This window comes from Numenius arquata, chromosome 1, assembly GCF_964106895.1.
Source record: "Numenius arquata chromosome 1, bNumArq3.hap1.1, whole genome shotgun sequence".
NCBI lineage: Eukaryota > Metazoa > Chordata > Aves > Charadriiformes > Scolopacidae > Numenius > Numenius arquata.
In genome coordinates this window covers 77,085,774-77,110,234 of record NC_133576.1, presented here as the reverse complement: position 1 = coordinate 77,110,234, position 24,461 = coordinate 77,085,774, and the positions used below count along the sequence as shown (strand labels likewise).

General features: G+C 38.8%; 1 protein-coding gene across 1 annotated transcript in view; it reads right to left on the bottom strand.

Annotated features, from left to right (window-relative positions):
• Nucleotides 1-4,806: 4,806 nt before the first annotated feature.
• COL4A1 (collagen type IV alpha 1 chain) overlaps nt 4,807-24,461 on the bottom strand; it is a 130,229-nt gene continuing 110,574 nt past the window's right edge. Inside the window, exons 40-52 of the mRNA XM_074156738.1 lie at nt 24,160-24,258; nt 23,605-23,655; nt 21,522-21,707; nt 20,709-20,842; nt 17,588-17,660; nt 16,835-16,906; nt 15,825-15,953; nt 14,536-14,634; nt 14,175-14,387; nt 12,416-12,593; nt 9,532-9,646; nt 8,328-8,500; nt 4,807-6,338 (exon numbers count right to left, since the gene is read on the bottom strand). Of these exons, the coding sequence (XP_074012839.1) occupies nt 6,257-6,338; nt 8,328-8,500; nt 9,532-9,646; nt 12,416-12,593; nt 14,175-14,387; nt 14,536-14,634; nt 15,825-15,953; nt 16,835-16,906; nt 17,588-17,660; nt 20,709-20,842; nt 21,522-21,707; nt 23,605-23,655; nt 24,160-24,258 (1,604 nt within the window). The 3' untranslated portion in view covers nt 4,807-6,256. The remainder of the gene's footprint in view (nt 6,339-8,327; nt 8,501-9,531; nt 9,647-12,415; nt 12,594-14,174; nt 14,388-14,535; nt 14,635-15,824; nt 15,954-16,834; nt 16,907-17,587; nt 17,661-20,708; nt 20,843-21,521; nt 21,708-23,604; nt 23,656-24,159; nt 24,259-24,461) is intronic.

The following is a 24,461-nucleotide window of genomic DNA, read 5'->3' as shown; positions in this document are numbered from 1 at the left end:
TGTATTTTTAATTGGCAAAGGGAGGGCTGAGCATAAGACAGGGTGTATCTTTCACTGCCCTGGTTAGGACCTTTCCTTAGTTCAGGGACAATGCTAAAAGGCCTGGATGGTATTTGCTTTGAAGAGAGATGGTTGACAGTTCTCCAAGGGCTGATCAAAGGTGGTCAAAAAATCCGTGAAAAAGCTGCAGTCAGTCTATGTGGAAATGAGACCAAACAGTCATTTTGTTTGTAGATGTGCCTGTTGAGCTACTAAGAGTTTTCATTCACTTCTGTCTGGTACTCACCTTCTTACCTGTTCAGAGTTCCTGCAGACGCCACGACACATCTTTCACGCAAGGATAACAGGAGGTAGGTCTCAACTTAACAATAAACCAATACTTACTGAGACTCCCCGGGGAATCAGTGTCTGAGCATCACAGATAGCGTGGGGATTCCCAGATACATTTTTGAAAGTGGTACAGAGAAACAATTCTTGACATGTAATTCATGTGATTGCATTTCAAGTCCCTATGATTTGATTGCCCCTTTGATCACGTCTCACAAACAGGTTCATGTCCAAAATTAGCCTGGAAAAAATGCTGCTATAATTACTTAGAGGAAACAGGAAGGGGGGAACATCTTCCACTGCCAGCTACTATGCCCACAAAGATAACAAAAGCTTTGGCAGAAGACAGCACTGGGCATGTGCTGGCACCCTCCACTTTGAACCCGTTCCAGGAAGCGATGGTGAGAAATAAGCACTTTGGTGTGAGCCCGAGAGGTCCATTCTAGAGAAAGCCCACAGTGTGAGTTACACCGGTCTAAAAGCTGTGCATTTAGAGTAATAAAAAGGTTTGATCGATGCTCTTTAATCTGTTTTACAAGGATTTTCTCCCCTGCCCAGGCTATTTTACATGCTTATTTACTGCAGTGCAAATCATACTTCATGGAGCTGAGATGACAAATGAAGCCTGCCACAATTCTGCATGAAATGTAACATGTTTTCTTAGGCGAGACAGGAGTTGACAGAGCATCAAATGATCATGTTCCATCTATAACTTTCACTCTGTCAAGTCTCCTGTCCTCTGCACGCCAATTATAATAAATATAGCTGACTGCATATAGCCAGGGGAAAATGAAGGCGGCTCTCTAACATATGTACAAATAAAAGATCCAGACATTTGTAAATCTTTTGATTGTTTACATAGAAGCAACGCTCTGTTCTCTTTGGTTTGAGGACAATAAGTTGGAAAGGAATATATCTTTAGAAATCAACACTGAAATACAAGTAAGAATATTCAGCTCGGAGTAACATCCTGTTACAGTGGGAGCTGAAGACAGAAGGTGGTGTCAGTAAGCCTGGCTGGGTGAAATATCATTACCATAAGAAGCATCTCTGAGTTCATGAGAAGTAGTAGTGATTTATCCTCCCACAGGTATTAACACCTCAAGAAACACAACAAGCATATTGTTTGCTAAGGAGAAGTAACCAAAAGGACACAGCCCCTCCTCGCATTTTTTGGAAGGACTTTCTTCTGATATGCTGAAGGAAGAGAATTGTTTAAAAAATGTATACTTTCAAGAAATTGTTTTTTGAGGTTGTTCTGAGTGTTAGTACATCTTTCACAAATAACATGTGGTGCTTCTTGCTCAGCTGTTAGTGACAAAAGTAAGTTTGCATATTATTATTTATTTATTTATTTTTATTTATCTGTGCTGTACAGACCCCCCCAGCATTGCAAGCTCACAATTAATATCACATTAATACTAAATAAACTATACTACAACTAGTGGGTGGGTGGAATGATTTCCTTCTCTCTACACTCTCACCTCAGTCTGAAAACAGGGAGGCTGATTGCTCCCTGTGGCACTGGATACTTCTTTTCTTAATAATGATTAATTATAACCCAGATCATCACTGGTCTCAGCATCAGCCGGAGCCTGACTGTATGCATTTAAGGATCCACACTGGTCTCTCACGTTCTTGCTGTGTTATCTAATTCAGAATGTGAAGTTCATAAGAAGGATTAGCTCTGTATGAAGAGTTAGAAATGGAGTGGGCAGCACATCACTGCCACTACGTGAACAGCACAGAGAGGGGAAGCTCCATGGCAGCTTCAGGAAGAACACTGCTGAACTCCTGCTGAAGGTCTGAGCGCAGGCACAGCCAGTCACTGTAATTAGAGCAAGGGATGGAGACACAGGCAGAACAAAGACACTTGTGATGTCAAATTGCCAGGGGACTGTCTTTGAGTTGGGTGCCATATACTACCTCTCCTGTGAAGACAGGCTGAGAGACTTGGGCTTGTTCAGCCTGGAGAAGAGAAGGCTCTGGGGAGACCTCATAGCAGCCTTCCAGTACCTGAAGGGGGCCTACAGGAGAGATGGGGAGGGACTCTTTGTCAGGGAGTGCAGTGATGGGACGAGGGGTAAAGGTTTTAAACTGAAAGAGGGGAGATTTAGATTAGATAGAAGGAAGAAATTCTTTACTGTGAGGGTGGCGAGACACTGGAACAGGTTTCCCAGAGAAGCTGTGGATGCCCCACGCCTGGAAGTGTTCGAGGCCAGGCTGGATGGGGCTTTGAGCAACCTGGTCTAGTGGGAGGTGTCCCTGCCCATGGCAGGGGGGTTGGAACTCGATGATCTTTAAGGTCCCTTCCAACCCGAACCATTCTATGATTCTATGATTTTCTGTTTACTGGGTTTAGTGGATCCAATGAGCCTGGCCCTGCATTTTACAATGTTTATGTTCCGCCTTGTGTAGTTGGTGCAGATTACTCATGATTTGTAAAACATGAAAGGTAGGACAGGAATTTTCAAAAAGTCACACAGCTTTACGAATTCAGTCATAAAAGGGTATGGCTTTAATACAATCGCTTCTCAGGGAGCCTGGTATGGGGATATTGTTCTCAGGAGTCCTGATTAATTTTAAAAAGTGTATTTCATCAAGGAAGTTACCACTATGAAAAGGATATAAACTGAATGTCTATCTGTCAGAAAAGACACACAGGCCAAGAGATAATTTGTTGCAAAATATATGTTAGATTATTTAATTATATTCTACTTTTATTTTGTCTATGTATAGATTTTTTACTTTTTTTTTTTACTGAAGACTGCATCATCCCTATTTCAGAAGGAAAACTACTGGTGACTAGAACATGTCAGAATAGAGACAGTGACTTGGGAAAATAGAGAACTGTCAGACTGCTTTACATTTTAGTGGTTAGAGAACAAAGCATTTGTTACTGTAAAGTTGTTAGTGTCAATCTCACCATAAAGAGAGCAAGGGCACCACCTGCTGTTTTAGAAACGTATTTATTTGGGTCATGAAAGTTACTCTTCAAGTACTGCATTCAAAAACAGTCAGGCCTACTAAACAAGCTGGACTTCTTAAGGAAAGCTTTCTCCTGAAATTTAAGCTTATGCAAGACAATTTTAACAAATGATGTGTTTGCCGTTACCCTTTCACACAACGAACTGTCCTGTAGCAACAATGCTGGCCATAAATGACTGAATATGGGGTATTTAAAGATTTTTGAAAGCAAGGCAGTGTTTCACACTTCTTTTCTGCTTTAGTACATGGGCTCTTCCTCACCCGGGGCATCAAAATCTAGCGTTCACAACATTTTCGGTAGATCTGATTGGTACTCAATAACCACCAAAAAGTTTATTCACTGACTTAAGTAGAAATAGCATCTTCAGCATGACAATAGTTGAGCTCAATTTATGAGCTGGAGGTTACGGAATAAATAATCACTATTAGAGTAAGACATCAAACTATAGTTCAAACAGTTTTGAAAATTTTCAAAGGACCTTGTTTCCAAATTGTTCCTAGTCGAGAAACCACAGGTTAGTACGCACCCAGCTGCAGTGAGTAGTCCCTTCCCTAGCAAAAGGGAAAAAAAATGTATTCTTATGCACAGATTTGATTTACACATACATGCAGTACTTTATAAATTAAACTGTCTGGCAGTTCTGAGACAATTTGAACCAAGCAAATTAAATCCCTAGCTGACCAGATAAGCTGTAGAGTGCAGTTAAAAAGTCTGAGCAGCAGCGTGGATCCTCTGAGTTAGAGAAGGCTGAATGTCTGCTTAATTCTTCCTAGAAGCCACAAGGAATCACCCTATAGTCTTCTCCTCTTCTGCTGAATAACAAGCGGCACTTTGGAAAACTCTGCATCAGGCTGATTAGACATAACCAGAGTCTTGTATTGTATAGGCTGGTAAGGGACTTCTGTGAGGACTGGTCATTTATAAATTAAATTATCATCTGCCAAAACTTCCACAAGAGTTAAGATTGACACTAAAGTCAATTTCTATACAGTCATTTGGCCAGCCAATGTCCTTGAGGATTTTAAGTAAAAGGGAGTTCAGAACTCACTTTCAGCAGCAGCCTCTTCACAAATTTGGGGAAACAACATGAAACATTAACAAATTATTTGCTTTTGCCAAGGAAAAAGATTATCACGGTCCATTTGCTCTTCAGACAACCGGAGTCAAGATTCACCTTGCCCACTTACAAGCAAAATTATATGAGACATTTTAAATTTTATCCTGTATAATTCAGTTCTGATTTGTGCATGAAAAATTCAAGGGAAGAGTGAAAAATGTGTATAACTTGATTGCTTCCCATGAGCTAAGATGAAGTAAGCAGATTTTTGTAACCTGTTCACATCAAACATATTTCAGTAATAGACACATAACTCATGTTTTGTCTATCAGTACCAGTTCTTACAAGGTAACAATAGAGGTGTCAATACAGTGCCCTGTTTTCCCCTTTTGAAGATGCTTTGTACATCTGAAAGATGTGCAAAACAAAAATAATCTAGGATTGCATCAAGCTTGTGCATTTATTGGTGGCTTATTAAAAATTAATTCATTGCTGTAAATGAATGCTAATAACAAATTAGTAAAAACTTTTTCTTTTCTTCTGTTTTTTTTTTTTACACAAATAGTTTTATTACAAACTTGAATTCTTAAGAAATACACATGTAAGAAATTACACAAAGGCCTTGGCATTTGTAAAAATCTTTTGGTATTTGCATGGTAATAGTCTATAAAACACTTTTGGACACAGATGTGCTCAAACAATGGTATCATTGCATAGAAATTCTGTAGAAATATTTCTGAGGCCACTTAGAAGAATTTTTTTTTGGCACAATATTAACAAAATTAAGGCCTTATACTTTTCAAAATCAAGTCATTCAGTGTGTGAGTAGTGTTTAAAACCCTGAAAAATATTAAATACAGAATAAAGACTATAAGCTCAAAGCAGGATTTGCTATAATAAACACAAATAGCTATTAACCTGGGTTCAGTCTCTGCAACTTCAGCATTGAAATGGCCTATGTAAAAAATAAACATTTCACATCATATTTTGGCATTTAAAATCTAATTCATGACACTGAAAAGAAGAAAACTTTTGTAAGCTTCTCTTTGAAATGATAAACTCAGAGCTTGATTTGCCTAATGGTCGATATCTATATAAATTACTAAAATATTTATATATATATTTTTCTTGACCATTGCTGGATCATTCTTTATTCCACAGGAAAGTTTGTTCTACTGCATAAAGAAGCTGCATAGTACCAACATAGCAGAAACACTTCCTTGCCTACGTGGGAAACCAATTTGGCAATCTCTTCCAGATGTAGTCCCATTAAAACCAACAGCACTAAAGACTACAAACAGAAGCAAAGGTTTGCAGGATGGCACTCTATGTTGTGAAAAAGATGGTTACGTGTTGCTTAACCACAGTCTGTAATCCCAAAACTCTTTTTACATTAGTATTGCTTTGTACAGGAACAATAAGTACATACCCAAGAGCCTGGGATTTTGAGACGCCTAGATAACGGTAACAACAAACTTATCTGGGGAAGAAAAATGAATCTAAATCTATAATACAAGAATGAGAAAGGGGGGTCAAACAGTATAAGGCAGAACTGCATACCTCCTAGCACCTTTGCATTTTTTCTGGATAAATGCTGACTTTTTATTCTATCAGTGCATTGCATTTATATAAAAAATACATATATTCTGATCAAAAGTGCCATTTGGCATGTCAACATTTGAAGCTTATCTTTGTTGTCTCTTTTCTTCTTCAGCAAGGACAGGGCCAGTAAAGCAGTGTGTGTTAGTTATGCAAGTTCCTAAAAGGCACTTTACTGTTTTCATACTGGACAACAATGAGGTACATATGATATATGTCTAGGCTTCATTGCTGTTAAACGAATAGCACCATATTGTGTGAAATTAGTTGAAATTCAAAAGTCATTATGTTTTTCTCATACAGACTTGACAACGGCTAACGTTTGAGCGCAGATCCCCTGCTTTCAAAGTTGAGGGAGTCGGTTTCCTATTAAAAATAAAGAAATTAAAAGACCCGTTAACAATTGTTGATACAAACAGTCAGTTTGCAGGTTTATATTTGACAACACAAACTTTGCATGCAGCCAAGTGCCTCTTTAAGCCGTGCTGAATCAAGAAGGTGTCCCTAAGTTCTCCAATGTATATTCACTTTCAAATTTGCTCATAAATTATGACAAGTCTCTTCTCTCAAGTCACAGGCAATAAGACAAGAGGAAATGGCTTCAAATTGCACCAGTGAGGTTCAGATTGGATATTGGGAAAAATTTTTACACTGAAAGAGTTATTAAGCATTGGAATGGGCTGCCCAGGGAAGTGGTTGAGGCATCATCCCAGAAGGTATTTAAAAGACGGGCTGACATAGTGCTTAGTGACATGGCTTAGTGATGGTTTTTATCAGTTAGGTTGATGGTTGGACTAGATGATCTTAAAAGTCCCTTCCAACCTAGAAAATTCCATGATTCTAAGATGAATTTTAAACAGAATTCAATTTTGTCATGAGGCTGAATATTTTCTTAACCAGAAGCCACTACCTGTTTAATCAGCAGTTTGAAAACATGCTGGAACTTGGGTAGTAAAAAAAAAAAAAATTAGGCAAAGAAACTGAAGACATTTGGCTGTTCATGATTTTCTGCTACCTTGTGACTTTACAGAAAAATGAAAAGCCAGCAAAAGAAATTATGTTATGTCATATAGAAAGACAGACCAAAATCTTTAGTCTCTAACCTATCCTAAGGAGTTACTCCTAGCAGGTAGAAATAAAGCAATTTCAAACAAAAGTGTGTTTACATTTAACACTTTTCTTTAAAAAGGATTAAGAGTTTACAGGAAACTGCAGAGTATTTGTGAATTATGATAGTAGGACAGGTCCCCTGATCTGGGATTATTTTATTAATTTGAGATACAGTTTGTAGCCAGAAAAGGTTATGAAGTTGATAGGCCTCTGGGTAGGACTCAATGAATGCAAACAACTGGCGTGCTGATGACTCTAAATTTTCCTCTGACCAGTTTTCCCTTTCCTAGGGAGTCAGTGCTTACCCCAGTGTTGGCAAATGGGCTCTTTCAGTAGTAGCTTTTATGGCTGATGACATCACAGCCCCAGTGATACTCAGGCCGGATGCTCAATTTTTCTACCTACTCAGTTCACAACTATCTCATAGACAAACAGTCAAAACTGGCTAAACAATTTGCTTCACTTTGACTGAGACAGTCTAAGAAGCATTCACAGATCTAGAAAACATGAAGAGATGAAGGGTACCAGATGAAGGTACCTGGACTGCAGTGGAAGAGGATGCTTGTCTGCACTCCAGAGGAACGTCTGTCAATCAGGTAAGCTATAAACACCTAAAAACTGGTCTATATGCTAACATATTAATACCATTCATATGGAACAAATTAAACTGTGTTGAATAATATTTATGTGCATGAGCCCAGAACAAAGCCTACTACCACTTAATTCCTGAAATTAGAACCTCAGCGGGACTGAAGAAATGCCTCTGCCTTCAGCTGCATTTCATTCAGACATACTTCCTCCTACATTAGGGAAAGGTAAATAATTGTTGAGCTCACTTAGTTCAACACCTGCTCTAATTTCAAGTGGTTCTATTATGTGTTAACATCCACTAGAGAGAATGTTATATTCTAACATAATTTCAATCAGTACGTCAGCCTATCCCAGTTACGACTCAGTGAATACAATCAAACATAGTTGCAATGCAAACATTGTTAGATTATTCTGAAAAGCAAGATACCAGGTATAAATAACACATTGTAAACACTAACGGAAGAGACTTCATTAATTCCCCCAAAAGCTATACATTTTTTTTCTTTTTGTTACAAAAATCATTAACAGCATATAGTAACCAGGCTGGGGCACAGCCGATACTTGAACCATGTACTATATTCAAACAATACTTCTCTTACTCAGCGACAAGGCTTGACCGAGTCTCAAATACTGATAAATAAATCATGAACTTACTTGAACATCTCATTCCTCTCTATAGTGGCAAGCCAGAAGCTGTAAGCATTTGCATAATAATTGCAGGTGCCCCGGCCATGGCATTCAATGAAGGGAGCGCTGCGGAACTCCTCTAGGCAGGAACCAGGAGATGCCAGGGCCTGGCCAGAGCCCTCCGCACCAGCACTGGTGTGCTAGAAAAAAGCAAAAGCATCAGTCAGAGAGGGACTCTTTACCTCTTCTGCTACAACACCTATTGACTATCTTGCACAAATATTTCCTCACATGCCTCTCCTTGTCCTCTCTTGCATCCGTCTATTGTTTTGTCACTCAGTTCAAGGAGAAGAAAGAAGGCGGAGCTGAAGGGCTCCAGAGGTGGCACTGGATTCTCTCACTTAACAGCAGCACAACACACCAGCAACGTCAACTTCAGGGCAGCTGCATGCACAGAAATCCTTCAGGACCAACGGTAGGATGCAAGCTCTCTCTGTTCTAGCAACAGGCCAGGGCCAGCCCTCTGGCCCAGAAGGCATACAAACTGGTATGGTTTATATCCGAATCGCTTCACCCAGTTCCTGCCCCACATCACAGTGGCCTCTCTCCCACTGCCAAGTGCTAACAGCTCTGGATCTACTCTGTTTCTCAGACTATGCCCAGACCTTGTTTGGGAGAGATGCTGTTGATACAGGCTGTGAGCATGACTAGAAGGATGCTAACAGCTAACCACTATGGAGGACTCCAGCGTGGCTTTTCCAGGCCACTCCTTGGTCCTATTCATTTTACGAGTATATACACAGCTGATGAAACTGGATAAAAGGTCAAAAATGCCATTTGAAAACCGAAACCTTATTCATCAAAATATGGGAATAGGACAGGCACTGATGTGCTGCCACTCTAGGAAGTTACTGCAACATAGATATAGAAGGAAAATGGAAAGTTATGCTTATTTTGTCATTTATTCAGCACTTGGATCCTGTGCTGGAGCTGCAAACGAGAGAATAAGCCGTGCGCATTTCCCCAAAAGTGAACAACTAATTGTTATTGCATTATTCTCATTTAGTAATTAACCAAAATCTTTTTAAAGCCACCAGAAAGGGTAGAGGTCCAATACCCTCCTAAGACCTGAAGTGACATAGTCAGATATTAACTTTCCTAGAACAGGAGTGTAGATCACACACCTGAAACAAATGCTTTTCTCAGCTTAAGTATGCCCCAGTGCACTCACCATGACAAAGGAGTAACCAATCCAGAGGGAACTCCAGCCTTCAGGACACGGTGGTATTTGAATTGTTTGACTGTGAACGGCTATTACCATAGCAGGAGCTTCACACACAGAGCATCTAGAAAGACCAAGACATGACTGAGCTACACGCATTTGAGGATTAATACTTCTTTTTTCAGAAGTTACTTTCTTTAAGGAGTCTTACATTAGAAAATCTTGTCACTTTCAAAAACAAAGGAAAATCAAAATGTTTCATTTGGAAAAACAACAAACTGGTTCTTTTTTTTTTTTTTCCTCATTTACTTTGGGATAGCTTAACTATTAAGTCTTATTCCTATTAGTCTTCCTATGAGCAAAGAACAAGAGACCTCTTATCTGAATATTTGAATGTATTTGTCTTTTTCTAGTCCCATTTGTACTGTAGTTTCTAAAAGTGTTCATGTCATGAACATGAGAGGCAAACAGCCCAACACTGTAACTCAGCAAGCATCACTTAAAAAGTGGTCTACTGTGATCAGAGACAAGTAAGAGCAATTCATCATCCTAAACATAGCCCAGAGTGACTTCCAGACAGAAAGCCATCTCTCTGGAAAATGTCTTACAAAGGTAATCGCTGCTAATTCTTCTCCATGCATTTTCCTTGAAAGTAGCTTTTATTTACATTTGTGCTCTTTATCTCCAGTAAGGCATTTCTAGCAAAGTAACTTGAACAATGAACTTGAAAGCAACTCTTCAGAAAGCTATGCAGCATCAGTTCTTTTACTGTAGATAATTTCATTGTGTCTCAGAACTCCTAGGTTACTGAATAATCCAATGAACAATTCTGCCTTCACAGGAGAATCATAAAAAAATGTGAGTTGGGCTGGAAATTTTAATATGGGAGCTGTTAATAAGGAATTTGGTAGATATAATCCATTTTTTCTTGTACAACTCCTAAATTGGCTACTGCAGTTAGCTATGATGAGAATGACTCAAAACAGATACTCAGAACTAGACAGTCTGATTCCTATTATCAGAGTGGTGAAAAGAATCAAGTGCAAAAGGGATTAAGTTGGATTCTGGATAAAGCACATAAGCAAAGGAATTCAGAATGAAAGCCTTCTATTTTTGACTTGTGAAGACTGCTTTCATACCTACTGCCTTCATCTTTAGTGCAGAAGTAAGACAGTTATTTTAAGAAACACATCAATGAAAGAGTATGTTAAAAGAAGAATGTAAAGCTGCCTCTATTCTTGGAGCTCTGCTTTGCTTCAAGGAATTTCTGGTATTTCAGTGGAAGGCCTTACATGAAAAGAAGTCCCATGACCCAAGGCAGCAAGTGACACTTCTACACCTTTTCAACTTTTGGACAGGGAAAACTGTTGGTTTAAAAACCTCAGTTAACAAAATAAATTGAAAGAACAGTCTTCTCAGATTCCTTACTGATTTAAAAAAATGTGTACTACAATTAGCTCACTCTCTGCTATGGCTAAAAGGAGAAAACCCCATATACATGCCCACATATACATAGACGCACACACATACATTTTTATGGTGCAAAAGCTACCATAAGATGTGGCAAAATGTTGGTGGGTTCGTCCTTGAGCAAGAATTTCAAAAGTGATTGTTAAAGGTTATTTCGGGTGCTTGATCAGGATGGCATAAAAGCAACATTACTTTCAGAGGCTGGTCATTTGAATTTTTCTGAAAGTCAAGCCCCTTCCATTCACATCCAATGAACAACCAAAAAAGTAAGACCAACAAAATCTATAGTCTCTCTTGAGAATCTTGCCCTCAATCTGCCCAATCATTGTCAAGACATACCAGTTTCTATGGCACTAACCCAAAAATAGTGTACAAGAGTAACAACTGCAGACACAAGGTGGATTCTATTATACAAAATAAATATCAAGTGTTTTGCAGAAGATCCAAATAGGTTTTTGAACATAGCAAGATGTCAATACTACAACCCACTGATGATTTGAATTGTTCTTTTTCTTGGGTGGTATATATAGACCCGAGAAAACTATAACAGCAATCTCCACTCCCAATCAATTTATATGGCAGGAAGAGGGATCAGCAACAGCTGATACAGATTAGAAGCAATGATAGGAATCATAATAATGATTATTGTTTAAGTTATAAGTTGGAGATTCCCTTGTTAGATTTTTATCTAACAATAGTGGTACGGTTCACCACAGTCTTGCTCACACATCTGCCTTCAGCACTAGGCATATGATGCCAGGACAGTTTCTGCTAGTGGCCTTAAAATTTAAAATGGACCAGAAGTTCAACATGTTGGACTGTTGCAGAAGAGTTATGTCTGATATAAGTGCCTCGTCTTATGCTTGCTGAGAATGTGGAATTATCAAAAAGTAGATGATTGATTTTGCAACTGTTTCCTTTTTTCCTTTAATTCAGACAATAAGGGCTGTATTCAAGCAGTAAGTCCAAAACAATGGAAGAAGCCTGGCAGTGTACTGTACAATAAATAATGCTACCATTTTCAAAGAAAAGGAGACTGAGCCCTAAAAAGCTTCTAGTTATGTCTATTAAAAAAAAAAAAAGAATTGTTTTCAACAAGAATTGTGAAAAAAATCAAAACTTTTTCTTCTTCAAAGTACATCATAGCTTTTGCAAAACATCATTTCAAAGTAAATCTTTTCATTTCATTTAGACTCAAAATAGACTACTCTATTTGTTTGTGTTTCCCCCAAAATGGGTTTATTTTTGATCAAAGTCTAAACTGAAAAGATGCACACTTTGAAACATTTCATCAAAGGAACTCAAACTTTTAATTTAAAGGCAGGAAATAAAAATATGCAGATTAAAAGCCTTTTAAAAAAGTACCATACGCACTTTTCATAGGCTTCTTTATTTTATAAAGAGAGCAGAAGTGAAACCGTACCTGCTGATGAATGGTCTGATACTATCACCAGTGATAGGAGCCATACTCATTGGCATGGGTTCAGGAGTGGACAGCCAGTAGGAATAGTCATTTCTTGATGCAAAGTTACATACGTTGTTGATATTGCAGAACAAGAAAGGCATTGTACTAAATTTACGAAGACAGCTTCCTGCTGTGCCTGAAAAGTTAAGTGAAAGGTTACTTGTTAACGGATTTTTGTTAAACCATTGTCAACTGCCAAACAAATATTTCCAGGAGCAGCTAAAAAGCGAACGACCTGGTTTGCTCAGAGGAATTGACTTCTCTAAGTTCCATAAAGAAGGAACAGGGCAAGGCAAGGAGTAGCCTAGTCTTGCCTATAATACTAATGACTAACATGTTGGAATAGACCTCTAGAGGTCATCTATCCTAACCCCCTGCCAGTTAGACAGAATCGCCTAGGTTGGAAGGGACTTCTAAGAAAATCGAGTGCAACCATCAACCTAACGCTGCCAAAACCACCACTAAACCACGTCCCTAAGCACCATATTACTTGAGTCCATAGCCAGTTGAGTTTTGAGTGTCTCCAAAGACAGAGATTCAACAACCTCACTGGGGTCCTGTTCCAGTGTTTGAGCATCAGTGTGGTAAAAAAGCTTTACTTTATGTTTCACTGGAATATATCTCATACTTGTGTCCACTGCTTCTTCTGTCACTGAGCCCCTCTGAGAAGAGTTTGGCTCCATCTTCTCTACCCTCCCTTTAAACAGCTGTAGACAGCAATAAAGGCTTCCCCCTAAATTTCTGTTAAGGCTGAGCAAACCCAGTTCCACTGGACTGTCCAGACCCCACCAGCCATCTTATTAGCTAGCTGTTGTATTCACTGTATGCCAATGTTTTGCTTGTTCTGGGAGGCCGAAGTCTGGGCACAATATACCAAATATAGTCTCACAACTGCCAGAGGGGAAGAATCGCTTCCCTCCATCTGCTGGTTGCTCTTTTGCCAATAGAGCCCAGTAGGCTGGGCATTGGGAATGGGGCAGTTGTTGCAAGGGCACACTGATAACTCATGTTCAGTGTTGCTCACCAGGACTCCCAGGTCCTTTTCTGCAAAGCAGCTTTCTAGCAGCCTGTACTGCTACTACGGGAAATCAGAGTCAGTCCCCAGCCTGTTCTGTTGCACAAGGTTTTTTCATTGTAGATATACCCCTTTGCATTTGCCTTTACTGAGCTTCTTGAGGTTTCTCTCAGCCCTTTTCTCCAGCTTGGCCAGGTCCCTCTGAATGGCAGCTGTGTCCGCTAGGGAATCAACCATTCCTCCCAATCTGGCATTACCCACAAACTTGCTGAGAGTGCACTCTAAAGCCATTAATAAATTCATTAAACAGTATTGGACCAATACTAATTAATTAAATACTAATTCACAAATCAGCAACCACCACTCAGACTTTGTACATCTGATCACATCCCTCTGAGCCTGATGGACCCACCAATTTTCCACTCACCTTATCATCTACTTAGTCAGCCCATATCTCACTAATTTGACTACAAAGATACTATGGATGACTATGTCAAAGGCTTTGATAAAGACTTTCTTAAATAAACTGACACTGTGTCCACTATACACACCAAACCATTCTTTGTACCAACCCAGAAGGCATAATAAAGCATCATCTAGCCAAGAATAATTACACAGTTTTGTTCAATACAGTTCTAGAAATAAAAAAAACATTTGGTTTGTAACCAATTCCAGTTGAATTCTAATCTGGTCTCTACTTACCCAGATCTTGGCCATGTGCTCTTTCATTGCCTTGTACATAAAGCAAGGAGTAGCCATGGTAAATCAGCCTTGTTCCAAATGGGCATGATGGTTCTTCAGTGGTTTGACTGTGTCTAGTAACAAGGAAGCCATGAGCAACAGATGGTGCACCTGGTGGGCCCATAGCCCCAGGCAAACCTTCAGGACCAGGTGGACCAGGGAATCCTCTGGGCCCTACAATACAGAGAGTCTCCTTTTATATCTACAGACAGCAGTACTCTGCCTACATAACTAAAGAAGTGAAATTAGGCACATTCACACCTAATTTCCCATGTTATTTTTCTAGGAAGGAGTCAAGTCTTTGAAGAACTCATGGGCTTACCTGGGGGACCATAAGGACCAACTTCTCCTTTCTGCCCAGGTTTACCGTCAAACCCTGGACTACCAGGTGGTCCAGGTACACCTGAAGGTCCTGTCACCCCTGTTGAAAAACAAGGAATAGTTATTACTGGATATTACTTCATGTTATTCTAACTTTTTAGCTGTTAATACAGTATGACACAGGCACACCTCGGCATAAACTAAACTCATGCAGATTCAGTGCGTATATTTCAATATCTAGAGCACATACGTGGGTTACTGCAGGTGAAGTGATTATAGTAGAGAAGAACAAAGTAAGCAGAGCACGTGGTTCTAAAATAACTAGTATTTGCCTGGAATATGAAAAGGAAGGGCAGAAATCTCTTCCCTCTCAGCTTGTCATATGACTCAATCAAAAATAGACCATAAAAAAGTACGGCCATGAACAGAGGGAAAATCAGTATTTTTTTAGCTTCTTCCCAAACAGGTTTTCAGACATATATTATGTCCTCCCTTTAACAATTTCTAGAGATGCTTTGAGTCCTACATAAACTCAGTAACTCTGACTTTGGGCAAAAGAAGTTAACACCATCACCACCATACCAACATTTCTGTGGCACATCAGAAGCTTTAGATAGTCACAGCTGTCCTTTTCCTCATCACTCAAATAGTAATATTGTGCTCATGTACTTAATTGACTACTAGAGAATAGCAACAGAACCCATACAAGCAAACCCACACAATGTTCAATCACTGAAATTATTTCACAGGTATTTCCTAAGGGACGGCAGTTGCAGAATTGTAACTCCACCTTCAAGAGCAAACTTCCTTATCTATTCTATTAAACAGAAAGAAGATAGTAATTATAATCCACTGCAATTCCCCATCATCTCCTTATAAAGCAATCAGGAACTAAGCTTTCCCTTAGAATCTTAATAGCTTAAGAACATCTCTGAGCTTCCACTCTCAATGTCCTGTCATTCTGAAGGACGTGTCCTTGTGCCAGCATTTCATTTGTTTTATTCTTTGCTCCATTCTCTTACTCCCTAATGTGTTTAATTTTTGCAGATTACCTTTTCTTTATAAAAATGGCAATGTCTGGACCTACAAAAAAATCACTAGAAAAGCATCTGTTTCTGGGACTCCTTTGGATGAGCTTCAAAAAGGACTCTCTTCCTCACCACTGACACAATTTAAGTGGCTTATAAAAAGCTGGATAATATAACAGAAATCTTCAAGTGTCTAGCCTACCATTAGTCTATTTTTACATTACTTAAAATGTATTTCTACTGGAAAGTTAGAAACTCTTACCCTGCTGTCCTTTGGGACCTGGAAGTCCTGGGAATCCTTTGAGACCAACTGGTCCTACAGGACCAGGTAAGCCGGGATCTCCTTTAACAAGTTGAAAAGCACCTGGTGGGCCTGGTGGGCCTTGTAAACCTGCCAAAGTTAACAGAGGAAACCAGCAGGTATTTAGTATTGCATAATAAAAAAAAAAAAAGTGAGAAAACAACGTTACGTTTCATTGCCATTTATTTAGTCAGAGAATAGACAGAACCTATAGCTACAAGATATCGATGGATTGAGAGCAGCCCTGCAGAGAAGGACTTGTATATACAGGTAGATGAAAAATTGGATATAAGTCAGCAATGTGTGCTCACGGCCCAGAAAGCCAATCATATTCTGGGATACATGAAAAGAAGAGTGGCCAGCTGGTGGAGGGAGGTGATTCTGTCCCCTACTCTGCTCTCATGAGACCCCACCTGGAGTACTGTGTTCTGAGGAGCACTGAGGTCCCTAGGACAAGGAACACATGGACCTATTAGGGTAGATTTAGACTGGACTTAAGGAAGAAATTTTTTTACGAGGGTGGTGAGATGCTGGAACATGTTGCCCAGAGAAGTTGTGGATGCCCCATCATTGGAAATGCTCAAAGTCAGGTTGGGTGGAGCTTTGAGCAACCTGATCTAGTGAAGGGTGTCCCTGCCCATGGCAGAGGGGTTAGACTAGATGATCTCTAAAGGTCCCTTCCAACCCAAACCATTCCCTCATTCTGTGCTTCTAGGATACCATTTAAAGATTCTAATTATGACAAAGTCTCAGTATTGAATTTTCAGAGCAGGAGATAAATATGTTAACTCTCTACCCGATACTTTAATCTAATTGACCATTCAGATGCTGATACCATGATATCTGGTTTCATATTCTACCTTTTTACCCTAAATAAAAGGGCAAGGGAGATATCCATTATCCATTGATTAGTCACAAATAACCATTTTAACAACAGCATCCAGGAAAAAAAGCAAGTCTTTATATTATACCTTTAGATCCAGGAAGACCTTGGTCACCTCGCTCACCCTTAAGGCCTGGGAAGCCAGGAGATCCTTTTGGACCTGAAGTCAAAGGAAATATTTACATGGAAACTCAATAATTTCTGGATTTGGAAAGATATGTGCAGAAGAATCATGTATGACCTCAGGATCATGTAAAGGCCCTGACTTCATTCACATAAGTACTTTTTAACTGTTTGCAAGAACAAGATACAAATAATAGCACCAAGTCACCAAGCAAATAATGACCAAAAGCAAATTTATCTTACTTTAATTAATAGAATATTTTCCTAAATTATAAATATTTTTTTCTAGTAGTAACTGTATTCGTTATACACACAGTGTTTTCATGTATATGATAGGGACAGCAGCAGCAATATTTAGTCAACAATGGGAGAAATACTGAGCCTGTATTACCTCAAATATAGCTATAGCATTTGTCTCTCCTATTCTCAAGAAAATCTTGAAGATTCTTGACTGGTAGTCTCTAAACAACTGGTTTTACATCCACCTTTTCGAACAAATGCACACTTAAAATTGGCAAAGCAAGATAACAGGCAAAAGGCAAAGAACCTTGAGAAAAATCTCGATCTTCTTATATGCTTTTTGATGCAGCTTTCAATGTCCTGTTTCAATAATTTGTAACGTAAAGTCAATATTCTTTGAGCATCTTTTTGAGAGAGGAAGGATATGAAAGAGACATCGTTGCATACTTTTAAGCAATGTGGTAAGTTTTCTTCTCACCTGGAACACCTGGAACTCCTGGAGGTCCCAGATCACCCTTTTGACCAATATCTCCTGGTAAACCAGGACCACCCTGTATAAAAGAAAATGTGAAGTACAGTTAATCTACACTATTATGATATGTCTCTCAAATAGGCTGTGTATTTTTGGAAATCTGTGAAAAAAATTTAATATGAGAGAAAAGCCATTAAGTTTAAGGAATGGTTATTCTCTACCACGGTTAGATGAGAAGCTTCTCTTACAGGAACAAGCGTGACACCTTCTTCTTACTAAACTAATTTTTGCCTTACAAAGATACTAGATCAGAATAAGGCCTCACTAACAGTATATCCAATAAGAAGTTTCTCAACCATAGACCACATTGTTAGGAAAAACATCAGTAAGCACAAATCTCAGCAAATACTAATTTCAGTGCAGCCTCAGCGGGCAGTTCCTAGTTAGATAATTAAATGGGGTATTTCTAGACCACAGTGGACTTGAAAACTTCTACATTCACATGTGGAACGAAAATAAATGTGCTCAACAGTTTATAATCCTCTGAATATTTTTACTTTTCAACAGGGCTAACATACTCAAGGACTTGAACACATCAAACACAATGTGAACTCTTCCCTCTGCCTTCAGTATTATAAACTGCTCCCCTGAAATTAATGGTAACAAGATCATTATAGACTCACTTCAGGGAAAACCAAGCCTATACTTCAAAAGATACTGTAAGCAGTCATTTAAATGACTGACAATTTCCTTTTTTTCTGTTGCAGATCATCTGCAAAAAGCTTGTGAGTATAGTTTAGAGTTTCTCCCTGGCTGAAGCAATATGGCAGTGATAGTCCCTTATATAATAAAATGTGGAACACAGGTGGAGGAAAGAAACAAAATCCTTTTGCTAAATACCTCACTGATCAGAGGTTGGAGATGTGAACTGAGTACCCAGTGAAAAATAATACCACTGGGAGGATTCACCTCATCATATTTGGAGAGCAATAGGATAGACACACACAGGAGTGATTTTTCATTTTTTTAAGTTAGATGCTTATATTAAGGTGAGAAGAATGGCTTCCTACAAATGTCTAATTCTTTCGACTGACTATAAAGGGAGAAGGGATGACTAGCTCAAAAATACATGTCAACAGTGAGACTTTGAAAGGTAAACAAAAGAAATGCTACACTCAGAGTGGTAAGGGAGATATTAATGAAGTAAGGTTCCCTGGTTTCCTTCAGTCACATAGTCACAGTATGCAGGATTGTTTAAAGAAACGGCCCTCTCTTTGTATCATAACATATGAAGTTCAGTAGCATAAAATGGGAGGGCTAACATTCATTCAGAAGACAGTGATGGATCAGACAATCTCATTAAAAGAGGTTTTTTTAATATCTTTTTTTAGGTTACAAAACGGAATTATTTATAAAAGGAGTTTATTTGAAGCTTTCCATCAAAATACTTTTTCCACAACAGCATGCAGTTTCTTAAATGTTTTTTCCCCCCATCAGATATAGCTTGGCAAACAACATTTTGTTTTGGACCTGTTCCAAACAAAACAAAACTATTTCAGTTCATGAAAATGATGAAAATGTTTCTGTTCTCATTTAAGCATTAAAATGCACAGTAAACCCCATGGGATTTCTATTTCACAGCCTGATCTCCACATCAACTTTTTCTGGATAGGATTTTAGGGCAGGCTGTCACCCATGTTGTAACAAAATCTCCTTTCTGATATAAGCTACCATGTACCTGGGGACTTCTATGAGCCATTGAGTTGTAATCAAGGCAGTAGCCTGTCACACTGGGGAGGATGAAGACATTAGAAACACATCTTGGTATGTATCACCAGGGGAAGTTTAGTATTGAAATAACTCTCACTGGAGCATTTCACGGTGAGTTAACAACCCAATACTACGCATTGTGGATCAAAGATAGTAAAATATTTTCTTCTGACTGAAGGCATGGAATCAAAATTCTTTGGCGTTTCCCATTCTTGATAAACAATCAATATTGAACTGGAATATCAACCTGTGAACAGCTTTAGAATTTCCTGGGATATAGAAATTTAGCTCAATGCAGAAGTTCTGCAAATTCTTAAAATAGGGAAAATATACTGGAATGTTATTTTGAAATTTACTACCTTCAAAGCTGCTATAGTATGGTCTCAAAGATAAAAAGGCATAGAAGATCTAGTGTCAGAACACTGAAGCAAATCCTTAATGTTTCTGTGTAGTGACCCCTGGATGCAGAAAAGGATGAAGCAGACCTTTGCATTATCAAGAATAATGTGGACCTTTTAAGTCCACTATCAGTATCCTGCTTTTCATATCAGGGCCTTATTCCTGAGTCTTCCTTCCTTTTGTACACCAGGAATTGTTGAGTCATATCTACCTACTTGCTTATTCATTCTTCCATAAATCTTATTTTATATTATTATTATTGTTATTTTCTTAGGAGGAAAGAGGAAATGGAAAGTTAAAATATAGAGCATATTTTTCAGCGTGGAAAAGGCAGCAGACACTCTGAGAGAAAGAGAATAGAAGACCAACTACTCTGGGTGACTGTCCTATTCTACCTCATTCTCCTTAATATACAGAAAAGGGGCTGGTTTAGATCAGGGAAAATGAATAGTATATGACAACAATGTATTAATAGCATTGCCTGTTTCTATTTCTAAATCAGCAGCTATATTTCATCACTGACAGAACTGAAAGTGCACTTTATTTGAAAGGTTTCATAACAAAACCAAACAGTTCAGGTATTTTCAGAAGGCAATTTATTGTGAAATATGCAACCTTTAAAATTAACTACTAATGCATTTGCAGGATTTATGGATGTGTTGCAGCCATCCTGTACTGTTAATACACTGTAAATTATATTCTGGGTGTTGTATGTTACCACTCACTATCTATAAATTTCTAATAAGTTCATTAGCTCACTGGGGCTTATTGGTAGGCAGCCTTTAAAAGGAGAGAACCGAAATGTTTTCAAACTGACTTCACATAGTCAGCAGTGAGTCCAAAGTGCACTTTGAGCATAAAGTATCATTATTTTGAACAAGAAATACCTATGATTAATCTATCCATTAATTACAAGAACCAGCTTTCAGCAATCTGGAATGTACTGAAAGTAACTTACTGGCGATCCCTGGAAACCCGGATCACCTTTGACTCCCGGAAGCCCAGGAGTCCCAGGCCAGCCATTGCTCCCCTGCTCTCCTTTAGCCCCTTTCAGACCCGGGGGTCCTGGTGGCCCTGTTGGACCTGGTAAACCTACAAACCAGAAGAAGAGAGTATTTAGTGGCAACATTTGTTCAGAGCAGCACCTGATGGAAGATGAGATGGCTCAGTCTACAGATGGGCAGGACCAAAGTAATTATCGTAACAACATTTCAAGAAAATAAGTAGGAGAATCTGTTGCAGGGAAGTCCATATGACTCCCCATCTGACTGAACATCTATCATTTATCAGCCTGTGGCTGATGGAAAATAGTGGAGAGTTTTCTATACATGCAGAACAAACAGATGGTATGTTCTCAGGTACGAACATGCTAGAGACAAATTGCAGCTCTGCTCTACTCTCCTCCTTAACCTCCAGCACAGGGCCACTGCCAAGGTAAGGCCATGCTGGGCCATATTTAAACACATAAACATTCCAGGACATAGGAACATACAGCCATGGCTGTCTTGAAGCAGTAAATAAATCCAGAGGGAAACAAGGAAATGGGAGGCAAACTTCTCAACGTCAGAAAGACTTCTGGACAAAGCCAACTGCCTGAGGATATAAAATGAGCCTGTTCTGGGACATAATTGCAAACTGCCTATGAAGGGGAGCTTTTCTCCGATCTGTGAGAAGAGGAAAAAATAAGGATATGCAATACTGATTATATTATTAATTAATTAAGTGAACTTTGATTAACAACATTACATTAATACTAAAGTTAAAGCATTACCTGGAAGGCCAGGTTGGCCTTGGGGTCCTCTGTCTCCTTTAGGGCCCTCAATTGCACTTCCTGGTAGTCCAGGAAGACCTTGGCTACCCTTAGGGCCTGGTGGACCAGCATATCCTGGTTCTCCTTTTAGACCTGGGATCCCCGGACTTCCTGGGGATCCTGGAAATCCCACATCACCTTTCGCACCTAAGATTTGAAACAGCCCCCAAAACATGATTAGAGAAAGGATCACAACCACTGAAACCTTCTGCCTTATTATCCACTCATCAGTATTTTCATAAGAAAATACTGATCTTACCTTTATACATCTGTATAAAAATGCAAAACTTTAGCAAAACTGTATTATTCTTCACATTATGACATAAAAATATGAGGAAAAGAGCAGTTTGACTGATATTTTTTCTTAGCTAAACTGATCACTAGGCTATTTTAATCCACTCTAAAAATAGATGAACATTCAAGCACCTCTCTATCAGTTCTTCCACAAGGAATATAAAGCCCCCAAACCCTTACTCCATTACAATTATTATTGTCATAGCTGAGTAATGGAGGTTTTTCTTGACTAAGCGTAAAAGGACTTACTCCTGGAGAAAAAGAGAATTTATTTTTTACTAAGAGACTCAGTACTTACTTTCAGATTTGTACAAATAGTTAACATTTGCGATTCGGTTGAATTTTAGATCATGACTGAGCAAAAAGAATATAGATTAGCTGGTGTAAGTATAATAATAAGAGAAATAAAATGTATAAAGAACACTATCCCTGGCTCTTTGCCTAAACAGAATTGGGTCTTTAAATCCTGGACTTGGGGGTTTTTTTGGAACTTCAATACACTTGGAACACAAATAATGTCAGTTGGATACCAATGTACTCTAAAACCAGATATTTTCAGATGAGGTGTGCTGACAAAATAAGAGAGATGGGTAAGATGAGAAAAGTGTTCTCATATCTAGCATTCTACATGCCTTACTGACCTATGATTACAAAATTTGTTTATTAAAATAAGTTCTCTCATCTTAGGGCTTTCTCAGCAATTTATGATTGTTAATTACTCTGAGATGGTAAATAAAAGATATTCTAAAATTCTGGTTTATCACTTTTGATTGTCCACACAAGTTTCCTGGTTTTATAGAATGAATGAGGGAAGTAGAGCATTGATATTTCAAGCTACATAAGTTCTTCAAAATCTGCCATGTTATGTTAATTTCATAGATGGACTAGTTGAATCTTTTTTGTTTTCTGGATGCTTCAAATTGAAAATTCTTTAATTATACACAACTTTATCAGCAGCAGCTTGATAATTCTTCACTATTCTATCTATGGCAGTCTAGCATCTAGGACATACTTACTTCATGAAATGGAGCATGGTGCATTAGACAACTTGAACAAGCACTGCCTCAAGCCAATCAAGCTGTTCACACAGCGCAGCGTAGTGACGCACTTTGCAAAGACCACAAGTGGTCTTGAAGTTGTGATAGCTATGTGCCTGTACCCAAGCTAATAAGTCCCGAGTCCAGGTAATAACAATTTTCAGTAAGATCTCATCAGGTCTCTGCTATCTTTTCCATCTCTGCACCATGCTCCTGTACATAGCTTAGACATGCTCTACTGAGGTATAGAGAATAATTATTCTAGCAATGAACAAAGTTGCATCTGGGCTGCACAACAGACTCATGTAAAAAAAAAAAATTACTGTGGTATTCTGGCCACAAAACTACTCTCTTTAGCTGTTCAGTGCACAGACCTCACTAGTCTTTTGATTCTTGCAAAATTAGTAGGAAAACAGAAATACTTGGAGTCAAAAGCACAGCACACAAATACAGGAGTTATTTATATTACCTCATCACAGCACAGCTTGCAGTAAATTCCACACTATGAATAATTACCTATTTTAGGGCATATCTAAATCATGTCCAAGATGCTGCCACTGTAACAGAAATTAGTATTTGAGCCTCTCAGAGTTTCTGCCTGCTCTGAAAAGGTATAGCATGTAAAAGAATGAAGTAGAAAGTATATCTGAACCACAGGATTATTTTTATAGCATGTTGGGAGGGAGGTTTTCTGCTTGTGTAAAGTGTTTTACCTTTATCTCCCTTTGCACCGGGAAATCCTGGAAGTCCTCTACCTGGAATACCTGCAATATAGAGGCAGCAAAAAATCAAAAGATGGGACAGTATTTAAATTTAACCTGTAATGAACAAAACTCTACTAAGCAACTATAAAATCTAAATGAATGGTTTATGCAAAAGTTCTTCAGGGCAGAGACTGTCTTTGTTATGTGTTGGTATTCCATCTAGCACAATGGGCCCTGTATGACTGCCCTGCCCTAAGAAAAGACAAGCCTGCTCCATTATTTCACAGCTAAGTTGCAGACTGAAATTAATTCCGCAACATGCCAATTCTTTAAACTATTGCCAGCTTTTGTGAAAGACATTCTTTCAAGATTACACTGATTAAACACAGTTGCTCATCTAAATGATCAGCTTTACAATGATGGATGATAGCAGTTTGCATCTTAGTAACTTTATTTTCTAAGGTGCCATCCAAAGTACCTTAAGCCCAGCACACCCCTCTACCTTGTGTAGCTTGTCTCTGTGCATTTTTGTACCCCATAAACTTAACGTGACAGTCACAGTACCTTGTTCACCTTTTGCACCAGCTGCACCTGGAATCCCATCATAACCTGGTTCACCCTTCTGTCCAATGGAACCAGCAGGACCCGGAACACCAGGTTCACCTGAAAAATCATCGTGATTTTCATTTCACCTATAATTCTTCAGACATTTTTTCACACGTGTTTTTTCCTCTGAAGAAAAGATTAACATATTCTTTTGCTCCCACAGAGACCAAGCAGATACGGCATGATGACTTCCGTGAGACTTTTCTCTGAGATTACTGCTGAATTAAATCTGTGTGAGACAGGGCTCAAGTATTACAGGT